The sequence below is a fragment of the Urocampus carinirostris genome, chromosome 12 (genome assembly GCF_059441175.1).
Source record: "Urocampus carinirostris isolate Australia breed hairy pipefish chromosome 12, RoL_Ucar_1.0, whole genome shotgun sequence".
Taxonomy (NCBI): Eukaryota; Metazoa; Chordata; class Actinopteri; order Syngnathiformes; family Syngnathidae; genus Urocampus; species Urocampus carinirostris.
In genome coordinates, this window is record NC_142360.1 from 23,177,315 (window position 1) to 23,201,831 (window position 24,517).

The 24,517-nt window shown below is 38.4% G+C and overlaps 1 protein-coding gene across 1 annotated transcript in view; it reads left to right on the forward strand.

The window, feature by feature from the left end:
• nr5a2 (nuclear receptor subfamily 5, group A, member 2) overlaps nt 1–24,517 on the forward strand; it is a 100,846-nt gene that overhangs the window by 39,484 nt on the left and 36,845 nt on the right. Inside the window, exons 5-6 of the mRNA XM_088348943.1 lie at nt 19,036–19,155; nt 24,219–24,366. Of these exons, the coding sequence (XP_088205069.1) occupies nt 19,036–19,155; nt 24,219–24,366 (268 nt within the window). The remainder of the gene's footprint in view (nt 1–19,035; nt 19,156–24,218; nt 24,367–24,517) is intronic.

A 24,517-nucleotide genomic window follows, 5' to 3' on the forward strand; every position in this document is an offset into this window, starting at 1 on the left:
CTACTTGTTGCTTTGATGAGGGATAAAAGTCAGTCATTAAAAAGAGACGGAGGTCGGCTAAATGACTAAACGGACCTGGAGAGTCCTTCTTCTCTCTCCATCTTTAACATTGATGGACTTAGTTTGGTTATTTTTTTAATGATGCGTAACTGACATTGACTCACTGAAGAGCAGGTGCAGAGGGAAGTCTTGCAGTCTCATTCGGTTGTGGCAAAATGGAACTAGTAGTGTTTGATTTGAGGTTATAGTATCAATACTGTATAGGGTTGGGTACCCAACCCTGATACTGTATATGTTACTGTAGATCACAGGTGTCATACAGGCGGCCCGCGGGCCGGATCAGGCCTGCTAAGGGATTGAATCCGGCCTGCGAGACAACACTCAGAGAAGTGCAAGAGAAAAACAAGCTGCAGGTTGAAATATGTCAACTTGATGTTGCCAAAGCCAGGTGCCTCAAACAAAGACACTGTACTTGTATTTATTTCTCTCTGTCTCCCTCTATCTCCCTCTTTTCCACCCCTTTTCTCCCACTCTCTGTCTCGGTCTCTTTCACTCTCTGTGTCTCTATTTTTCTCTTCCTATGTTGCTCATTGTCTCTTTCTCTCTCTGTGTCTTTTTAACTTCTTTTGCTCTAATTTCCTTTTTTCCTTTTCTCTCTTTTCTCTTTCTCTTTTCCTACCCTTTGCACTTTCTTTTCACTTTTCTCTCTTTCTGTCTTTCTTTTTCTCTTTGGATTTCTTTCTTCCGCTCCCTCTCTACCCCCCTCTCTCAGGACTTCTCTTTTTATCTATTTTGTTTCTCACGCTCTCTCCCTCTCTCTCTTTCTTTGTCCTGCCCTCTCTCCTTTTCCATCCATCTTCTCTTATTTCTTTATCTATCTTTTTCTTTCTCTTTAATCTGCTAGTCCGGCCCCTGACAGAATGTTTGTTCTATCATGTGGCCCCAGAGTTAAAACGAGTTTGACACCCCTGCTGTAGGTGAATGCAGATGAATCAAGGAATAAAAAGCCTAACAAATCAAAAGTGGTAGCTAATCTTTAGTATATTTATCAGACATTTTGAATTTTGGGGATTTGAAAAGTAATTGTTTCACTGCTGCATGCCCAAATTTAAGAACTCACTTAGTGAGGATTGTTTGGGGTTTTGGGGTACCCTTAGCAGCGAGAAGTTGGACAAATATGTCAGCTCCCGCTGGGTGAAAGCTATGTTATGAAAGTAATACAAATTTCTCAACCTACGAGTGTTTGCAACAATGTATGCTTGTATGCTAGTCTGTGTTTTTTTTGCTCATTTTAAAAAAAATATTTTGAGTGTGCTTTTTTAAATAAATTGAGTTCCTGTAACAACTAACAACGGACAACACTAAATAATACACATTGTCCCTAGGGAAAAAAAGCAATAAATTAAAATGTATTTGTATAGCACTTTTCAGGCAATGAATTGCAACTCAAACTGTTGAATAAAAATATTCAATATGAAAATAAAACCCTGTAAGGCCAAATACTCAGAAACACCCTATGGTTTACATAAAATAAAAATAAATAATAACTAATATAACTAAATAAATATAAACAATTATGGCGAGGCATAGAAAATATTTTCATATTTTTGGCTATTAATATATATTAGACCAAAGAGAAACAAAAAACACACACACATATATATATATATATATATATATATATATATATATATATATATATATATATATATATATATATATATATATATATATATACACGATTTTATATTAGCATTTTTATTATATGATTATCTATAATTTTTTGAAACATAATTACTAATTACTATTTTTATTGTATTTACTTTTTTATTTATACTTAAAATTAGCAATTAATTTACACATTTACATTTTTTTTAAAATTGTATCCCTCTGATTTACTACTGTATTTGAAAAAAATAGAAATAAATATAATAACAGTTTTTTTTCTAAAAGGAAAATAAAGTGCTAAAAAATGATGAAAAATAAAAATGATTTTCTTTGATTTAATTAAACTTCTAAAGTCTCCAGATATGTAGAAATATTTTTTAAAATGTTGCACTTCATTTGGAAGGATGCAATTTCAAGCTCCCACCTGCCACTGCCCTTATCTCCAATTCAGCGTCCTCCTCCGAGAGCTGCTAATGAAGCGACAAAAGAAAATCTAAAAATATAAAATGCCTGCATTTGCGCTAGTTTTTCATCTTTTTTCATTTTCAGACAAGTTAACGCGGCCTGATTCACATTTGTGAGCACTCTCGGCATTCTGTGGGAGAAAGCGGGTCGCGTTTAAGTCTTGTTTGGGCTCGATCGGGGTAAAAGCCTTTTTTTATTGGGAGGTCATCCCGCTTGTTAATATGCTGACGGAGGTGACGTTCCTTTTCGCAAGTTGGCAGTCAAATAAAGTAGAAAGATGGAGAGCAAAGCGCTGGTAAAAGCCAAACAAACAAACAAAAAGGCTGTGTGCAGGTGAGTATGCGGATTTAACAAATTTACTTAACACGTCCTCGTTGTTGTTTTTTTTTCTCAATTCAGACATTCAAAAATACCTTAGAACAAATGGGCATAAAAAAGCTTTTTTTTGCAGGCAGGCACACTGCATTGGGCGCGTTATTGAAAAAATAATAGTTACAGTGACTATTTTATTCATTTGGAATGAAACTCAGTTATCTCCTAGATGACTGACACCAAAAGGTAGTCTGTTACTCCGAAAGTAACAATCTAGTTTAAAAAATCCAGATATAATCGCATGAAAGCTGACCCCCTTAAAACTGCTTTAAAATCGCCACATTATAAGAGTAGTGGAAGAAAACATGTACAAAGAGACAAAGAGACAAAGAGACAAAGAGACAAAGAAACAAAGAGACAAAGAGACAAAGAGACAGAGACAATGAGAAAAAGAGACAGAGAGAGAGGGAGAGAGACAAAGACAGAGAGAGAGAGGGATAGAGAGACAGAGACAGCGAGACAGAGAGACAGAGAGACAGAGAGACAGAGAGAGACAGAGAGAGACAGAGAGACAGAGAGAGAAAGAAATAAAAGTACAGTGTCTTTGTTTGAGGCACCTGGCTTTGGCAACATCAAGTTGACATATTTCAACCTGCAGCTTGTGTTTCTCTTGCACTTCTCTGAGTGTTGTCTCGCGGGCCGGATTCAATCCCTTAACGGGCCTGATCTGGCCCGCGGGCCGCCTGTTTGACACCTGTGCTCTAAATCAAAACCTGCATGTATTATGTCACAGAATAACGCAGTAACGCACCACGAAGTAACGACAATAGAGTTACAAAATTGTATCAATATTGTACTACAGTACTCGTTACAGAACGTGTGTCTGTGTAGCATTTAGTCCCAAAACTGCTGGCTAGTTATGCTATGTTATGAGGTCGGCCAACATGGTTAGGAGAAGACTACAAAGACAGGCACGAAGAGGCATCACTTTGCTCTGAAACAGCCTCAGGCTATTTGGTTTCCCCAAGGTTGGAAAGGCCGAAGAGTGGCTACTGTAGCTTTGTGCTTACCCTCAACCTCTAAACTAAGCGCACTTATGCAAACCTGTCAGCTCAGCTGTCTTTCTGTTTTACACATTTTTGCATCACGTTTGCCTGAGAAGCATTTTAAACTTTAGTGCAGCCTTTAGCACATTCGTCCAAAAAGCAGAAGCTTCCTGGTTCAAGACCGGGTGAAAACATTTGGCCTGGAGAGGAATGGGCAAAACCAGGCGGTATTTGCCTATGACACACCACAGGAAATGGTGACCCTACCACCCTGGTTGTTAAAGGGATACACCTACCCACCCAAAACATATTGTATGTCTAAGGAGCTTCTAGAGGCAATCAACAAATCAATACACATGTCATCAAGGAAATATAAAATTAGAATTACATCGAATGGAAATACTTATAAGGTTAGCACGTCCGCGGCACAGTTCTGAGGTCATGGGTTCAAAACCAGCTACAGGTCTTCCTGTGTGGAGTTTGCATGTTTGCCCCGTGCTTGTGTGGGTTTCCTCCAACCACTCCAGTCTCCTTCCACATTCCAAAAACATGCATGTCAGGTTAATTGTACAGTTCAAATTGTCTTCAGGTATGAATGAGTGAGTTGTCTGTCCTTGTGTGCCCGGTGACTGGCTGGCAACCACTTCAGGGTGTCCCCTGCCCACTGCCCGAAGATAGCTGGGATGAGCTCCAGCAACCCTGCGACGCCTACTGAGGATTAGCAGTGTAGATAATGGACGGATGGGTTATGTTTATTCTGCGCTAAAGATTTTTTCTCATTTTACTTAAACTGTATACATATATATCTGTTATTTCCCAACGTCTCATAGACCAATACCTTAAAACATGGTATCAGTATTATTATACTACAGTATTCTCTATGAGTATGGTTTTTTATTACCATTATATTATGGTTATTGGCATGAGAGGTCCAAAAACAGGAATAAAGCTGTCACTACCAAATATAATAGCCCAACAACCAATAAGTAATTATTAAATATTGTCCATTAATCACATAAACCTAATAACATGCATTTTCACATGCGGGTTACAAAACCCAAAAGGTATGACTAACGTTAGAGTGAAGCAGTTTTTTATTTACAGTCAAAATAAATAAAACTGAATATTCTGGGCTTGTGAGTACAGAAAAAGACTGTTTCACAAGTGTGCAATCAAAAGGGCAGTCATTTTATACCATAAGGGCATGCAAAAATTAACTTACCTCAGTTTAAAAATCCTAAAGGCCCAGCTCCACACCAGTCTTTTGTCCAGACTGCATCCTGTTGGTAGTTTAATAAGACTCATGGCCTACTCTCTACAGTAAATCAGAGCACCACTTAGAATATTGTAGTGACTGTCTAACAAAAGAATACACTGAGGCATCAAGTCAATATAACGGAAAAAAATAAATGAGTACATTCAAATATATGGATGATCATAAGGCGCATTAATTCAGGTTGTTTCTCTCAAATGGGATGTGCGTATGCAGGCCAATTTTTGCAATTTTCACTCATTTTCGAAATGTGGTTCTCTAGCTATTCAGTCATAGAACATATCAAAAGAAAGCTTGAACCCTCGGCTTTCATTGGAAAAAAAGTATCTTTCTAGCTTTTACCACCGTTTGGTAAACAACAGTCGAACAATGCTACGGTTCTTTAAACTAATTTAAAATCTGTTTTTTTGTGAGAGTATGTATTTCAATCAGGACTTTCACTTTAGTGCTTTTTTGCATGAGTGATACCTCCAATTTTGCAACTATGTTTTCCATCAACACAAGAGCACTGTGCTTACAAAGTACCATTATATTGCAGGAACATTGAACTTATGCATGACCAATGCATGAACTTTGCAAGATCTTTTCAGCGCCCGATGTTTCCGGTGACAAAATCAAATGATTTTGGTCACTCAGGGGCTACCAACTTACTCTCAATCCCTGGATAGTGGAAGCAAAGCAACACGAGCATGTGGGGGCTCCTCGATGTGTGGACAAATATCTGATCAAAGCCATTCCTGCCTTCTAGTTGGGATTTATACATACTTTAATCATTTCCAAAGGTTTAATTCAAACAGTATAGAAGTTTTTAGAAAATAATAGTTTTAATTACAACAATTATTTATTATTTAAAAACAGTTTTTACGTTTTGCAACTGTTCTTCAGAAAACATATGTATATGTTATGGCACTGAATTAGTTAATGACCACTAAATAATTGACTTGATTAAAATGTTGATGTGCTGATTGAAATAATAAAACGTATATAACTGGAAAAACTCGTAGAATTATCACAATAAATGCAGTGGCACATTTCGATATTCTAACAACACTAGAATGACCATCTTGTGTGTTGCTATTTTGTATGCCTGCAATGACGTAAGTGTAATCGGGTCTGCCAAGAGGTTGTAGCCGTCTCTGCTTCTTTCGCCACAGTCCTGTCAACAGTTGTCCTCCGATGTCTATTTCTGATGCTTATTTGCTGCCGGTCTATTCTTGAAAGGGACTTGGGACACTTCAGGGCATGTGTGTGTCTGCGTGATGAGAAACCCTGGGACAATGTATAAAAGACGTTTCATTGTCGCTGCTGCAGCAAGTGACACAAATGATTGAATTCACACCTTCACCATTTGCTATTATGCCGGTGTTTGTGGCGGCGGCCGAGGAATTTCAAAAGCGGCTCTGCGCCAAACAACAAGCCATGGAGAAAAATACTCCTCTATTTGCCGGTGGCGCAGCAATGTAGGACAAAGACACCTGTTTTCTAACCCTAATTTTTGCATTCCTTTCCCCGCTGCTTTTAATTTCCTTCGTTCGCACTCGAATTTATGAGGCTCACGTCGTTCACTCGTCCTGCTGATTTTTCAGTGCTTTTTACCCCAAAAGGCCGGAGCGGCAACATTGGCAGCAGTTTAGGATAAACGATTCCATACATGCAGAATAAAAGCTGCTTCTAATGCCCAGCGTTCTTTTTAGATTGACTAAGAGGGGCATAAAAAAATCAGGTGAAAAAATTGATGAGCTGTAAATTTAAATCTATGCTAAGAGCGGAATTTATAGGGAAATTCTTAAGAATAAGATCAATAAAACTACTGAAGTGAAGCAGGGATTGAAGATTAACAAGAATATGTTTGGTTTTAACTAAAAAGCAACCGTTGATGAATATAAACATTAACAATACAAGGGACAGTCAATAATTGTGTTTATTTGACATAAAACGAGGCTCATCTGGAGGGAGCTGACCTTATTGTCCGCCATCTCGCTGCTACAGGTAACCCCAAACACTATAAATCTTTCGAAATTCTGGGCAAAAAATAATAAGAAAAATGGTGTGGTTTGGCCACTTTGAATCTCCGTAGTTCGTATTCTTCCCTTTGCCTTTTTGCACTTGTTTTGGTTGCAATACACGATACAGCAACATTGAGCAACTAAATATTATTCAGTGTCCCGATAGGTCACAATAGCTTGTGTAGAGTGCTAGCACTGATATCAGTCTGAAAGGGCTTGCTCTGAAACAGATAGTGTCACAAACCAGGAGAGGAAACAGGAATGAGAACCCAATTGCATAACGTTACTCACAATTTATTGGGGAGAGAGTATGAATGTGCGCACACTCGATCCAAGGATCGATTGTCGCGGAAGTATATCGAAGTCAGAACTATAGAGTGGTCAAAATCAAACAGATCGGGCCGAAAATAAAACAGGATCAAAACACAGGTAAAAACGGAGATTCACAGGACGAGGCATATCACACAGAGTCTAGCAGAAGTTTCGCAGATGCTCTGACCCCAGGCAACTCGCAAGACCACGTTTAAGTAGTCCGGCAGCAATCTGTCAACGCGTTTCAGCTGGTCAAAATACTCATTTGCCTAATAATTCTGCACTCCCTGTATAATAGTCATCTCCAATTGCGAACACAAAACACAAGTCTAGTGAGTTAACTTGTAATACTAATTGACAAAAAATGACAACTAAAGGTCAATTCTAACAAAAATGTAGAAAAAATAGCAAATCCCAAATCTGTAAACAACTTTACAAGTACACAGTTGGATCCTATGTATTTTTGTGTAGATTAAGTTATCCTATTTTTATTTAATCTTAGTGTTCCAAAATGACAACGGTCCACACATTCAAAAACATGTTTGACTGTTGATTGTCGTTACCCTAAATTAGAAGTTTCCAACCTTTTTCAAGTCTCGAGCTTTTTTTTTTTTTCCTTTGTCCATAAAGCCAATTACCGTGAATTTATTTTTTGTAGTTTGTCAAATAAAAACATGTCATTTTGTTACTACGTTATTACCAGGTTAGTTATTAAAAATAGGATTAAATAGACTCAGTTATCCAATGAAAACATTTTTTGTTAGAAATGCACAATGACGCAGCACTGGTGAGATATTTTCAGAACCGGTGCGTAGACACCTCAACTGTCCTAAGGGGGCAACCTGGTGCCTGCGGGCACCACGTTGGAGACCCTTGCCCTAGTTTAATGCACATTAGAACACAGTCTATATTGGAAATACATGCAATATCACAACATATCCTTTACATACATTACATGGACTCAACTCTATACTCTAGTAAAGCTTGCCTTCATGGTTCAATACAATTTAAGACAACGATCGTTTCACCCGACCCGACACACTCATGCAGCAGAAATCCAAAGGCTTAGAGCTAAGAAGCTATCAACTAATTGCAAAAAACACAGAGAGAATCTGATCAATTATTCACATGAATATTAGACCACTAAAACATAGGAATCTGCCTCCCTCAATGGGAACATCTTTCTTCAGTCATACATGTGCCATATACTGTATGCTAATAAATAAACATATTAATACTAAAGTTCATATCTTTCATCCTTTGCACGTTCCTGAACTGAAAAATGCACTTCCAAAAGTAAAATAGGTGGTAATGGAGTCGACCGATGATAGGAATTCCATTGATCTGTCGACAGTCGAATCTCTAAGCAAACGCGTACACACAACCACAGCTTAATCTACTCTGGCCCGATAAGCATTAAGCTCGGGCCATTGGATTTTTACACCCTGAAATCATTATTTGGATTAATGCCGCAATTTATTGGGTATTGTAGTATGGGCTTTGCATGAAATGGAGGCAATTCTTAATATGACACCATGCAGACTACAGTGTGTGTATTATCCCCCTAAGACTGTGTATATATATATATATATAGATAGATAGATAGATAGATAGATAGATAGATAGATAGATAGATAGATAGATAGATAGATAGATAGATAGATAGATAGATAGATAGATAGATAGATAGATAGATAGATAGATAGATAGATAGATAGATAGATAGATAGATAGATAGATAGATAGATAGATAGATAGATAGATAGATAGATAGATAGATAGATAGATAGATAGATAGATAGATAGATAGATAGATAGATAGATAGATAGATAGATAGATAGATCATCATCATAATTATATTCAGAGAAAAATACCAAATGTTTCACAACACTTAGTTTATGGGATAAGCATTTTCTCTTTTTTTCCCCAGGTCAATTAAAATACTATATTATCAGCTTTTTGCGGTGGAACATCCGCATCATGCATGATGCAGCGAGTAGAACACTGCAAGAAAATAAATATAATAAACATATAAAAACACTTTAACAAATAACAAAGCATACATATTTTTGTAAAGAGTAGTAATTTTCAGCTAAACTAAAAAAAATAAGAAAACTATAACCAAATGTGGTCATAATTCCAGTGGGATGCAGGGAATGTAGAGTATTAATAATAATAACGTCATAATAATTGTTATTTTCGTAAAAATGATTTAAATGACAAATGATATCTGAGATCGACTGTATCAGTTTTGATATTTTGAGGATTTATTCTCTTGCGTTCTGATTAATTTATATTTTCGCATTTGTTATTTTCTAAAGAGAAAAATGATTTAAAATATTTCCATGTAGACTACAAATCAAGACAACAGTTCTCTGTAATGTTTGTTATTTGACCGCTAGTCGCTGTATGGTGTAGTATAACAGAAAACAATTGCTAAAAAGGGAGAATACAAATTACTGAAAGTTAAGGTGACCAAACCGCACCTTTTTTCCTCGATTTTTGGGTACCTTAACAGCAAAATGGTGGAAAATTATGCCAGCTCCCTTTAGGTGAGGCTCAAGTTGCAGAATGTAAAATAAATGCTCATTTCTTATCCTAAAAAAATTGTATGAGAGCTTATGTATTTTTGCTCATTATTTATATCAACATTGTTTTTTTGTTTTTTTTTTTACCATCAGGAGGCGCTATATAACATAACTGTACACAATACATAGAATCCCTTTAAAATGTATTTTTTGTTCTTGAAAGGGACAAACTGAGTGAGAAAAATGCATATGTGGTTCGATCGTCTCATTTATAAGTTTTCCATGTGTGAATAGACGAGGTGAAATGAACGTGCTGAATCAAAAGGGACCTTCTGGTTCTCAGGGTCAAATGTCAGCCTGCTGAGTCAATTAGCGCAGTGACCGTGGGAAATTGTCAATTTCACGGTCTCGATGTTATCGGTCAGACTTTCGCTGAACAGACACGGCGGCAGTTTCAGACACATTTTTTATGCGGGTTCCATGAGATGCAGACATGGACTTGGGTTTCGTGAGCACTTTAATGACACACCATGTCTTCCTGATCACATTTTGGGAATAGTATCATCGCACCAAACGCTTTATTTACAGGACTTCCACCTGCGCATTTTCCCAGCTTTCTTATCTCTCCACCGGCACTAGGATCGAAAACCAAATGGATTGTACCCCTCGATAAACAAGAGTTCCTTTTGGGAAAATAAGGACGAGGGGGAGGTGTCATGGCTAATCATTTCTTTCTGTTTCAGCAGAAATGCCTGGAGGATTTTATCACAACTTTTGCTATTTTTCCCAGGAGAGAAGGAGCTTCTGCATTTGGGTCTTGTATTTGGTGATTGGAATGCTGTTATTTAGAGTGAGCCATACCATACATTGTAAGACAGAATTCTGCAAAACCTCCAAACCCGCTCTCTAGGTAATGGGTCTTTTTTCAGCACATTTTATTACCCTGGTAATGTTCAATATTTTGTTAAATTTATGAAATAATAATGCAGCACGGCGGCGCAGTGGTTAGCGCTTGTGCGGCACAGTTCATGTCATGGGAACCTGTCGTGGGTTCAAATCCAGCTCCAGACTTCCTGTGCGGAGTTTGTATGTTCTCCCCGTGCTTGCGTGGGTTTCCTCCGGGCACTCCGGTTTCCTCCCACGTTCCAAAAACATGCATTTCAGGTGAATTGGCCGGTCCAAATTGTCCCTAGGTGTGACTGAGCGAATGAGTTGTCTGTCCCTGTGTGCCCTGCTATTGGCGTGCAACCAGTTCAGGGTGTCCCCTGCCCACTCCCCGGAGATGGCTGGGATGGGCTCCAGCCCCCCCGCGACCCTAATGAGGATAAGTGGTACGGCTGATGAGATGATGAGATGAAATAATAATATTGCCAGAACCAACAAATATACCACTTTAAAACTGTCTTCCTCCTACAGTTACTTAAGATCATAGAGGCTCATTTTGAACTTTATTGTTTTGTAAATACTGTAATGGTTTCGAAACAAAGTGCAAGTGGAGTCCTTTTGTAAAACATGCTACAAAAGGCTCACTGTGTAATATTTGACCGGTAGATGTCGCTCTATTGTGTAGGGCAGGGGTAGGGAACCTATGGCTCGGGAGCCATATATGGCTCTTTTCATGAGTATGTATGGCTCCAAAATAAAATGTAACTATTGCACATCCTTCTGTGGCGTTCCAAAGTCAAGTGATTTCATCACGATTTTGGTCCATATAAAGCCGAAGCAACTTCAATAAGAAACCATTTAAACTGATAAATAAAAACGCTGGCAAACGACTTTGATCCCTGCATACACTTCCTTCTCTCTCTCTGGCTCAGTGCAGTCCACACCGAAAGTGAATATGACGATATGCTAATCGTTTGCAGTAATTTGTGACATTTTTACAAAATAACTTTGCATGCACATTGTTTTGAAACCGTTATTAAAGACAAATTTCATGGAAAAAAATTCCCTCAACACTCTTAACTGAGTGGCAGCACGGCGGCGCAGTGGTTAGCGCATGTGCGGCATAGTTCAAGTCATGAGAACCTCCTACGTGGGTTCAAATCCAGCTCCAGAATTTCTGTGTGGAGTTTGTATGTTCTCCCCGTGCTTGCGTGGGTTTCCTCCGTGCACTCCGGTTTCCTCCCACATTCCAAAAACATGCATTTCAGGTGAATTGGCCGGTCCAAATTGTCCCTAGGTGTGAATGAGCGAGTGAGTTGTCTGTCCCCGTGTGCCCTGCGATTGGCTGGCAACCAGTTCAGGGTGTCCCCAGCCCACTGCCCGATGATTGCTGGGATGGGCTCCAGCACCCCCGCGACCCTACTGAGGATAAGCGGTGCAGCTAATGAGATAAGATGAGATGAGACTCTTAACTGAAGGTGGAAGACAAATTGTAAGTGGCATATTTACACTTATTTGGGACACAGGATTTGGCATTATTATCATTTCGTACATTTGATTAAATCATCAAATGACACACAATGAACTAAAATGTGCTGAAGAATTAGCTTTTGTCTAGAGAGCGTGTTTAGCATTTTTTTTCAATTTATATAAATATATGATGTGGCTCTCTCAATTTCTTTTTAAAACATTTTTTGCTTTTATGGCTCTTTGGGTCAAAAAAGTTCCTGACCCCTGGTGTAGAGCAACCGAAAATCAAGATTACATTATTTGAAGCGTCTACTAGGGGTTTCCGGTTTAGGGGATTAAGGTAATACCGAGGCCCAATATTGCGGACATGTGCTTCTGTTCAGGATTTCATTAGCTACTGGATCATACATGATAATGTTATAAATGGTATTTACGCAAGCAGGACTAAGTAGGACATCATTAAAGGCCTAGGTGTGAAATGGACGTCCACGTTGTGTCTCTTTTAGCTAGTGTAGGTAGTGTTAACTCATAGTTGGTAGAATCTATGTTATAGTATGTTTATGACATGTCGGTGGCACAAGCTAGGAGATATGTACGGCAAAGGCTTTAAACACTTGGTAGATGGGATTTTTAACACATAATAATCATTAACTTGTTATTCAATCCCCATACATGCGTAATACTCATGTACTTTTTTCTTGCTTAGAAATTGAACATTGTTATTCAACAGTACATTATATAAATCATTTTCAAAAAGAAACCATATTTGTTAGATATACTGTTCTTTTTTGTTATAAGTATTGTGTGTATTCCGCAGGATTAGGAAGGATACTTCAAGAATGAAATTCAATGCAGTTATTAGTTACCTGTTGAGAAATGTAATCAGTAATTAATAACGACTACCTTAATTGTGCAGTAATGTTACTTGATTACTTCCAATTACTTTTGGATGTCTCCGATACCAAAAATGTTAAAAATTAAAAAAAAGGAAAGTAAACATAATGTAAATAAAATTTCTATTTTTTGTTTAAGATGAATAAGACAATCAATAATATTGACTAAATGTCTCTGAACGCATCACTAGTGTGCAACGACGGTCCCCCCACGAAACCGTAGGCTCACGCCAATTCAACAAAACGAGTGCTACATTGAAGGAGAAATAAAGTACAGACAAAAAGAGAAGCACATATCCCTACAGATCTGGACATTAACACCACACGCACACCACATTGATCTCTGTCTCTCGAGTGTTAGTGATTGAAATTATGAGAGACACAATTAGTCTAATGTAGCATTATGTATGTGTAAGTATAGTTCCAAATACAATTGTGATTTTGCAAAGTAATCTTTTTTTTTTTTACTAAATGTACGTGCAATTTGATCATGTCTTGTTTCTGTAACTGTACATTCCATTTTTATTGTAATCCTAATTACGTAACGCAGTCACATGTATTCCCCAACCCTGTCCACAAACCGTCTTGTTTTGGACCATTGCCTAGAACGGGCTAATGAAACGATGAATCTGGAAGGAACGAAATAATTAAGCACACTCAAAGAACAGTAGTCGTTTCTAGGTGAATCCGCGCATTCCCAGATGAATACTGAGACTGTTTGGCTCAAGGCGAACAGATGCTAAGCTAGGAGGACACCAAAGAATAGCTGCTTCGACAAGGAGCGGCATTGAAGTCCGCTTCAAACCTCACCTGTAGTACTCATTGATTCGGGTCCAGAAGACATTGTTGACGCAAATTTGTGGCAGATCAGTTCTTGGTCTCCAATTACCACCCTTTCCCACACGCCCCCTCCAAAAAAATGGTGGTTCTCTTCGTTCATTAACATCCACAGAAGGAGATTCCATCAATCTCTTCATTAGTCCACATCAAAAATGAAAGTACTTATTAAAAACAGATCCAGCTGCGTACACTCGTTAAAAATAGAGTGCCATACACCACTTAACAATGCTCGTGGCACGATACCAAGACCAGGGCACAAGAAAGGGATAAAGTTTCTACCACCCCGGCCTCTTTTGGCATCGCACCCGTGATAATTGCTGTACTCTTGGCAGGGGGCTATGAATAAACATGACGTTTGTCAGAGAGTATTTGAACGTGGCAGTTTTAATTGAATCCACGCTACAACGTCTGCTACAAATCATACTTTTATTTTCGCTATTTCCCCTCATATATTTTCTCCCATTCGGTCGTTCCCAGTCAGGTACATTCCCTCCACCAGCTCATTCCTTTCTTTTTCTGCACCTGGAAAATCTCATTAATCCTAGCTTGTGGTTTGAACAAAACTTATGGGCTAAGCAATTGATTCGAGTATTGATCCCACTGAGCCCAACGATCATCAAGGTGGTAAATTGGTTTCTTGGAGGATATGTATTGTTTATATAGCCCGTACATGCATTTAGGAGTCCCGGCTAAGGTTTTAGAACATATCTGCTTTGCGTAATCATGTTTAGTTGAACAAGACTGAGAAAGTTATGTACTTTAAGTCTGAGATTGGTTTATAATAATTATTGAGAAGGACGACAATGTGAAAACAAGCTAGGTATTCTTCATCAATTCAGACGCTGCCCTACTTACGAACGAGATTTTGGACGATTGTAAGTTGAATTTGTTAGTAAGTTGCTTCAGTGCTATATTTTGTATGGAATGAATATCTAAGGTTTATATAAGTATGTTTAAGTCTTGTATACATAATCTGTATTGTTTTGTACTAAAAAATAAGCATTTAATAAAATAATATGCTCTTTAAAGATAAATACAATTAATTTTAACTTACTTTTGGAAGATGAGCTTCAAGAGTTCCTCCTCCGTGGTAAAAAGTGACTGGAAAAAAGTGATCCAACCGTTTTCTCATCAAGCTTTCATATTCCACTTTCATTTCAAATGAAACGGCTCCCCTCTTCTTTACACTTTACACCAACCATATTGAATGGATGCACAAGATATCAAACAATAAAAATGTCAAAGTCTTAGCGCGTTGAAGCTACAGAATAGAATGTTTACTCACGAACTAGAAAGAGGAAGCAGGGTTGATGCTGGGTGACCTCTCACAGCACCACACGCCGGTAACGGTGGAAATAATCACTACAGTAATGTCATGTACTCGGAAAAGGTGCACACAATACAAAATCTGACTTACAGCAATGTTTGTATATTTTTTGACATCCCAAAAAAATGTTTGTATCTACCGTTTATCGTAAGTCGAATGGTCGTAAGTAGGGGAGTGTCTCTATTGCAAAAGACATAAACATATTCTCCTGTGTTATAGTAAATTATTTCACAAGCAGGAGTTCTAAAAGCTATTATTTCCTTGTACACCACAGACTCTCTTTGTTGTCTTTGCAGAGAACAAGTTTCTTTTCTTCTATGCTGACAACTACCTTTTCTATTTTTAAAAGTAGACTTCAGTTTTCTAGTGAAGAAACTGGCAGCCTTTTCAAAAATTAGCGCACATCATTACACAAGCAATTGAGTTTTTTCACCCTTATTACGCATTTTGCCTTGCACAACAGTATCTAAGAGCACCTGTATCAACCAATAATATCCATCCATCCATTATCTGCAACACTTATCCTCAATAGTGTCGCAGGGGTGCTGGAGCCCATTACAGCTCTCTTCGGACACCCTGAACTGGTTGCCTGCCAGTCGCAAAGCACACAGAGAAAGACAACTCACTTGCTCATTCACACCTAGGGACAATTTAAACCGGCCAATTAACCTGAAATACATGTTTTTGGAATGTGGGTGCAAACCGGAGTGCCCGGAAGAAACTCACTCATGCACTGGGAGCATATACAAACTCCACACGGGGATGCTGCAGTAGCTGGACTTGAACCCTGAACCTCTACAACCTGGGGCTGCGCGCTAACCACCCAACTGCCGTGCCGCACTCTACCAATAATAGTAATCAGGATATTGACACAATTAGGTTTATAACCATTGGAGTGAGATAGACTAGTCTAAATTTTCCATCATCTTGAGATAAGCTTCTTTACACTAGAGGTTTTATGGCAGGAGTCAAACAAACTGTGATTTGAACTTTGGTTATTATGACCTGATTAAATCAAAGCGTGATGAGTCGGAATCAGTACCTGGCAAAGCGCCAATAGTTTACTGAATGCGCTTGGCAACATCTCATGCACGTGATAACATGTAGAAAGAGAGACAAAGCGCCTGGTATCGTATCAGTGAGGTCATTAAGGGTAGGAGATACTGGGGATTTTGTGTATCGATCCGATAAAGGTAAAAACAAGGTAGTATCGATCATTACCGATCCAATACCAATAGTTTTTGCTTGGAAATATTTATGAAATAGTCGAAAATACAAATACTGTTAATATGATGCTAACAAGCCTATTAGAATATCTTCTATTGCACAGTATTTTGAAAAAAAAGTCAGTAGTGCAGTAAAATAGTAAGGTAAACACCAATGCATACATAAATTTATGACCCACTAGCAAGTTGTAATGGGAACACAGTATTGATGCCAAGACAATATTATCGATCTGATCAAACTATGTGCTATGTATTGGTAATAGTGATATTGGGGTTGATCCGCCTTCTTTTCGAGTTCATGTAGGGAGCAGATCTTAGAAATCCAGGCGCCGTGAGTGTTGCTCACTTGACAGAACGAGAGGAAGAGCTTGTCAGGGAAACGGTTTGTGTCGCTGATACACCAAAGGTCAGCCGACTGGACCCCAACCCCTTCGCCTCCCTTATGCCTGTCTGTCACCGGTCTCCCTTTGGCAGACCCTCGTCTAGGCTGCTATCACCCACTGCCATATGCACACTTTGATAACCCAAGCTTCTTGTCACAGACCCGCTTCCAGGCATGCAGTCATGAGAAATCTTTGATGAGGACCCGAACACTTGCTTGAGCATTGGCGTGTAGTGGAGGGTGGTGTTTGAAGATCTGGAGAGTTACATGTGCTCGTCCAAATACACACCATCCCTCGAGCTTCCAGGGTCTTTACATTTGGGGGGCAGAAAGAGAAGTACCAGCTCAAAGAGACTCCGCCTTTGAAAGATGTTAGTGCTGTCTGATGATTTTAATGAAGGTATCTGAATTTTGCCTCCTACATGAGGAGGTAAGACTTTCGGAAAGAGAGAGTGCACCTGAGTAAAAGCCGCATGCTCATATTTGAGAAGGAAACTCAATCTTGTCTTTGTACAAGCCGCACCAGATTAAAAGTCGCTGGATTAAACAGCAATAAAAATGAATTAATTTTTTCCTACATTTTAGGCCTGGAGCACACCTGGCACCAACCACATGGGGAGTTTGGCGTCAACGCCTTTAACTCCAAAACCCCGCAGACCTGACACTATTTTCAGCGATGCCTTTTCTAAAAAACACCACCGGGTCAACTAATATTGGGAATAGTGCTAGATTGCAACCTAGAGGTTTTTTGTCTGTTGTCATTGGTTACCGCACTAACTGACCAAATGGCATTCACTTTTCATCAATAACTCGACAATCAGATGACACTTCAGCAACCTGACATTGACGGAGGTGAACCGAAAGGGTTTTTGATAAATAATTCCTGCTGTTTAATTCAAAGGTATACATTGGGGACTTGATTTGTGGGTGAAAAAGACTAAATATAATTTTGCTTCTTTTGTGTTTTCTATAAAAAAATGTTGGCAAACATGGACTAATATCTCTCGAAGGGTGTTTCAAATGTTTCCAGACATCACATGCATTGTGGAAAAGACATGCTCGCCGTTTTCTCAGTACCATCATGATAAAATAAAATAGAATAAGCCACATTGTATTTAAAGATGCATTGCTTAACATGTGGCAAAGAAGTAGTGGCTTGTAGTCAGGAATTTACAATGTACGGGGGTGGCACAGTGAATGACTGGTTAGCATCTCCTCCTCACAGTTTAGATGTCCTGGGTTCAATTCAGGCTACCAGCTTTCATTTGCGGAGTTTGCATGTCCCCGTACATGATTGGCTTTTCTCCGGGCACTCCGATTTACACCCAGTTTCAAAGTACATGCAAGGCAACTTTGATTGGAGACTTCCAATTGTCCGTTGGAACTAATTTGTGTGCAAATGTTTGTCTATGTTGGCCCTGTGATTTACTGGCATTTAGTCTGGAGTGTGCCCTGCCCACTGCCCGATGTCGGCTGGGATGGTCTCCAGGACCCCCAATGAACATAAGTGGTTTAGAAAATAAATGCATTTAATGTACAAGTCATTAATTCAATGGTGATTTAATGTTGGTTGTCAGCAAATTATTTGCTAATGGTCGGAAACTAAATGCAGAAACCCGACTGTAATTTGGTCAAAGTTAGCTTTACTCATAGTAGGTCAAATGTTCAAATTTCGTTTCGAAAGCTAAACAGCATTTAGGGCACCGGTCATAATGATCTTAATCTAAAACAAACTTAAAAGATGCCAATGAAAGAAGGTAGTAAAGTATTTTACTGCCTGACAATTAAAACATCACAAAGTCAGCTCAACAAATGCATCCCTGCGCATGTTTCCTTACACATACGTAAAAGACCACATTTCTTCTGTGATAGTTATTCTTGGACATGCTCTTTAGCCATTGTTTCATATTGATCCAGATTCCTCATAACTTTCACTGTGGCTGATACCATTGAAGATGCACTTCTCAAATACCGCCGTCAAAGACAAACTCCCTACGTATATTACTTCTAACAAAATGTTTGCTGATTGAAAAAAGTGACATTTTCCTCATTCCTTTTTCCTCTAAACTGCCTTTTTTTGTTTGAGTCTCCCAATTGGGAATTAATGATTAACGGTACCAGGCCTGGGAAGAGGCTGGCTGTTCAAAGAAAGGTGTTGTCTTGGTGCACCGTTTGACCTGACCCGCTTACCAATGCTCATCCAGTTGGTCCATGGGAGCCAGCGGCTGCAATTCAGCAGGCGTTTTAATCATTGAAAATGGCGGGGTTACACAGAAGCTGTTGACCGTGGACAAACAGAAACTTGCACCAAAAGCAGTAATGAAACCAAATAAATGTGATTTTTATTTTGTTTTGTAAAAAGCTCGTGTTTTAAATTGTGTTCTTTAATATTTTCAAACAGGTTGACGACCAGATGAAACTTCTACAGAACTGTTGGAGTGAACTACTTATCCTGGACCATGTCTTTAGGCAAGTTGTCCATGCCAAGGAAGGCTCCATTTTATTGGTCACTGGCCAGCAGGTGAGTTTTTGCATGTCAGAACCCCGGAATATACATTCACTCAAGCTTAAACTGTTTGTCGTAAAGGCTTATGCTATACAATAGGGTGGAGATGAGCACATTGTTTAAAAAGATTGTATTTAAAAAAGCACTTAGTGAAGAAATCTTGGTTGAAAATATTGAGAGATTTGAAAATGTTCTATTATCCCATCATCTGGCTTAGATCTTTATTACAGGCTTTTCAAGCTGCTTTTTTGGCGTGTGCAAGTACCTGAATTTCTTATATATGCTTGAAGAAAACTGCGAGCATGAGCATTAAATGACTCTAGAAGTAGTCAGTGCTTGGAACTGGACCACAATAGTATTCAAGAATTCTGAGTAGAAGACGTCAACTTTCTTTGACTGCAAATAAGACACTAGTCTCTGGCATATAAGAATGTGAAGCTAGTTTTCAGTCTAGAAGAAAAAAATGTTAGTTTTGGGTGAATTTAAAGGGAGAGTGTGTATTACTTAACACCTCGTAGTGGTAAAAAAAATGTCATTAATTAAAGTCAAGTCATGTTTATTTGTATAGCCCTTAATCAAAAAGAGTCTAAATGGGCTGCACAGACCACATATTATTGCAAAATACAGGGTGATATTACACCATCCCCTGATCTAAAACCTACATGAGGGCAAGGAAAAACTCAAAAACGTCAACATGAGGAAAATGAAGAAACCTTGAGAAGGGACCGCACATGAGGTAATCCCCCTCTCAGGATAACCTGGGTGCAATGGATGTTGCAACAACAAATAATACACAGATATTGTCAACAAATAATATAGGTTATTCATATGTGATAGAATAGAAGTGTGTTTTAAGCTTAGATTTGAACATTTCCACTGAGGTTGCAGATCGGATCTCAGGGCAAAGAGCATTCCACAGCACCAGGGCCTGATTAAAAAAAAAAAACATTTGATTAAAATGATAATCAAAAATACATAAACTGTAATAAAAACATGGATATTTTTTCAAACCGTACCTTGAGAAATTAAACATCTATCCGACATAACACGGGCCTCGTCCAAAGGAAGATGACATCTTGCTGCCGAGTACTTTAAAACCTCAAAAAAGGCCTTTTAAGAAATTAAGAAGTAAAACTGTTTGTTTCGGTCTGTTTGAGTTTCCCTAGTTTGTATTCTTTCTTGTATTTTTAGCTCTTGTTTTCAGTTCCACTACACCATACAGTGATTTCTAATGGTCAAATAAAACACAATGTTCCTTTAAGCACAACTTTGATAAAAGCGAACATGTTTCTGCTGTAGTCTGGAAATACTGTTAGTGGGATATTTAAATGACTAAAAACAAAATATGTCATATTTATGTATTTTCTTTGAATGACAAGAAAAGTATTGAGGAAAACAAATGAATCGATTCACCATGAAATCCTTTTTATGTACATTTTCCTTTTTAGAAAAGAATAGTTTTCTTTTTCCCTTTTTCGCTTGTATTCATTACCATGAAAATGTATTCATGTGTTCAAGTGGCATAATGCATTACCTTCTACTTGTTAAACATATTTGCAAATAGCATTCGAATTCATCTCAAAGACCTCGTTGCTTTTTTGCTTTGACCTCAAAACAAAGTGAACATGAATGTACAGGATGTCAGTCTCAGGGTCGCCTACAAAAGGGCAGCTCTGCATGTTTTCAAAGGAGACGACTTGTCATGGGCTCAAACACGAACTGGAGCTTATTAAAATGCATTCAAAGATAAAATGACAAACGAGCTGAGTTGTTGAAAGCTCAAGCAAGGCCTTAGAGCGCCGTACCGGTTTCCAATTTGATGACACGGATATTTTGACAGCCCGATACTGCTAGTGACCATGAAATTTAAATGACATACACTTTAACGTATTTTACGGACTATAAGGTGCACACAAAAATCCCAAATGGCTAGAATTTTGAACAATCGCCTTTTATTCGCCTTAAAACTTTACACTGGACCATACTTGAACTATTCTTGCACTACAGTCACTTTCAACTGTGTTTTATCTTATTGCCTTAACTCATCTTGAGTTTATCTTTTAATATTCCTAATAATCTTTTATGTATACTTGTATGTAGTTTCTTAGTTTTATTTTTACACTGGCAACTGTGTGGACAGCATAGTAAGAATTTCATTGTGCAGGGAAACGTGGTTCTTCTCTCTGCATATGACAATAAACACTTTGAATTGTATTAATTCAGAGCATGTTATAGGCGGAAATATTATAAATGTGTTTCTATAATCGGGTAATGTCATGATGATTGATTAGTATCACCTGGGCCGGCTCGTTAGAGCCAGGCGCTAAGGGCTACCTGGTTGGTTAGCTGTCCTTTTTAAGCCCAGTCCTTTCACTCGCCTGTTGTCAGTCCGTCAGCAAACCTCTGTTTCTACAAGGCGATCACTTAGACTGACTCCCGTCGGTCCCGCTTTTTGCACCCGTTTTTCCAAACGTCCGTTCCCGATCTCCCCGTTTGTCTCCGGATACGACTTTTTTTTTTTTTTTTACCCCAACCACGTTTGCTCTCCCGTCCCGGCTTACGAGTTGTTTTTGATCCCAACGACGTTTTTGCTCTCCTGTCCCGGCTATCGACCTGTTTTTTCCGTCCTCGACACCGCCATCTCCCGCTCCGGAAGATCCACTTCCGTATTCGGAACATGATCTGATTGTGTGAGCGGCTTTCTTCCCCCGTCCAGCGAGCACCAGATAGCGGGCGCTGCCCTTCCTCTTTCTATCAATAAACTTGTGATTAACGCTACACATTTGGGTCCTGATTCCGTTCTGGTCGTGACAGGTTATTATTGATTAGTTGATAACACTGACCAAAATTTTATAACAAATATGGCAGCAGGGATCAAAACCAATAGCAATGTTAAGAGCATCTGATTCTAACCACTAGGCTGCCAGGGTCATGGACGGTTGTCACATTTGCATAACATTTAACGCAATGGAAATCGAATCGGCGGGGGGAGAACCAAGTCATATCCACTAGACCACTGGGGATACAGATGACATATGAAATGTCATTTGGTCTTGTTTCATTATCAAATTGTTTTCTAGTCACGGTAAAAGATATGTTAGAATGGAGAGAACGTCACTTCACTTTTTCTCAGCTCAAACTAAGCATTATAAGTTACAAATTTCAGGATAATCCGACTACTTCCCACAACGCCTTTCTCGTCATTCAGTTCAGAATACGTGGGAGTTGGCGATACAATACTGTTTCAGTGGTCCCCAACCTTTTCCATACCACAGAATGGTTTAATGGCTGACATTATTCTTGAGGCCCGGCCCAATAATAACATTAACAATTTGGTACTGATTAAAATTAATTGAATTTTTACATAAGAGCTAATGGCTTTTCATGGTTTATCCAAATCACTAGTGAACTAGTGGATACTACACGGCACAGTCTATGCTGTGGTCTGGGTTGGATTACCTTTCGCATTCTATGTTATGCAATTGTGATATATTCTGACTTTTTCAACTATGCAGAAATACAGCACTTTCCTACTATTTGTTCAAACTTAGCCCTTACAGTGGTTTTAATTTCATGCGTCTAACATTAGGGTGTGCCTTATTTATGAAAATAAAATAAAAAAACATATCTGGTGCACCTTATAGTGTGGAAAATACAGTATTTAAATGTGTTCTCTTTCTTTAAAAGAAGGGAGGGGAAAGAAAAAAGTGTTGTGCAACCAATCCCAACACATAAAACACTTTATACCAGTCTTCCATATTTTGTGCTTCAGGGTGGATTTAAATCTAAAGGTTTATTTACATTTACCTAGCACGTCTCTACAAAGGGAATAATAAAGTAGGATTGATTGACTAATTGATATGCGGGTCACTTGGGTTAGTGCTAACTCTGCCATCGTGGCGTTAGAGCATTTTCCTTTCTCTTTGTACTTCAGGCCAGGAGGCAATCACTGAAGGCATCACCATCAACAGTCCAATCCTTCAATGAAGTTATTTCATGCGCAGTTGATTTTATGTAAATTGATTGACATTTTGGAAAAGGGGCAGCGTCTGCCTCTCACTTGAGCCATAATTCTCTCCTCTATGAATGGGCAAGAGGAAAAGGAATGTACAAAAAGCTATTGGGAGTAGAATGGATGAGAATGAATGGAATAAGCATTCTATTAAAAGAAAAGTACATTATGATTCCCATAGGGATATAATGACTTATACAACCAAAGCTTCTTAGCTCAAACACAAGAGGAAACAGGGTTTGCACCGAACATTTTCTGAACATTTTTTGATAGAATTTGGAACATTTATGTGGGTTTATTCTTTATTGGAGAATACACAGACTTTCTTTCAGGAAAACAGGCAACAACCTGCACTTGCAAAATGCTACTGCTATTGTTGATGCTAGCTACAATATACTAGCTGACTCGGTAGTCATTTACTTAAATTAATAGGTCGGTAGGTAGGCAGGTAGGTAGTTAGGTAGGTAGTAGAGACAGAAAGAGAAAATGGTAAGAGAAACAAGTATTATAATATGTAAAGTTATTCAATTATAAAAAAATAATACTTAAAACAAGCTAAATGTTTTGCCATCTGTCATGTCATAATAGTTTACTAATTTAATGAAAAATGTGATATATGAAATATCTCAAAATACAAATAGGTACTACAATATGTAATGTAACCATGATAAAAAAAGAAATACTACAATTGAGTAAAATCTTCTGCTGTTCACTGCTAATTATTCAAGCATTTATTTTCTTACTCAACAAAGACAAAAAAATGTTGATCAAATGAATTAAAATATTGCCAAGACATTCAAGCAGTACCCTGGAATTATAGAAATGATCCAAGTATGGGGTGAAAATGTAGATAAATTGATAGATCTAGCTATTTGGCACAGTAGCGACCTCAGTTTAGCTAGTAAGCTATCAAATATTAGTCAATAATTTCTTCACCATCGGTCTTTCTATCTTGCTCACTCTGTATGCACCATTATTTCATCCAACTTTTGGAAAATTCATACTAAACATTTTTAATGTATTTAAAGAAAACAGGAATTCAAACATGTTTTCTTTCTTTTTGCAGGTAGACTACGCAGTGATCGCGTCACAGGCTGGGGCCACTCTCAACAATCTATTGAGCCATGCCCAGGAACTGGTGACTAAACTACGTTCCTTGCAAATAGACCAACGCGAGTTTGTCTGCCTGAAATTCTTGGTCCTCTTCAGTCTTGGTGAGTCCCAAGCAATTTTTGAGATGGAGGCAATGACAAAGTTTAATAAGAGTGGTAGCATTGAATAAGAGGTTTTGGGGCCTAAGTTTGAAAACAACATTGATTTTTCTCTTTGCTGTGCATCTTTTGAGGACATTAGGTATTGAAAGAA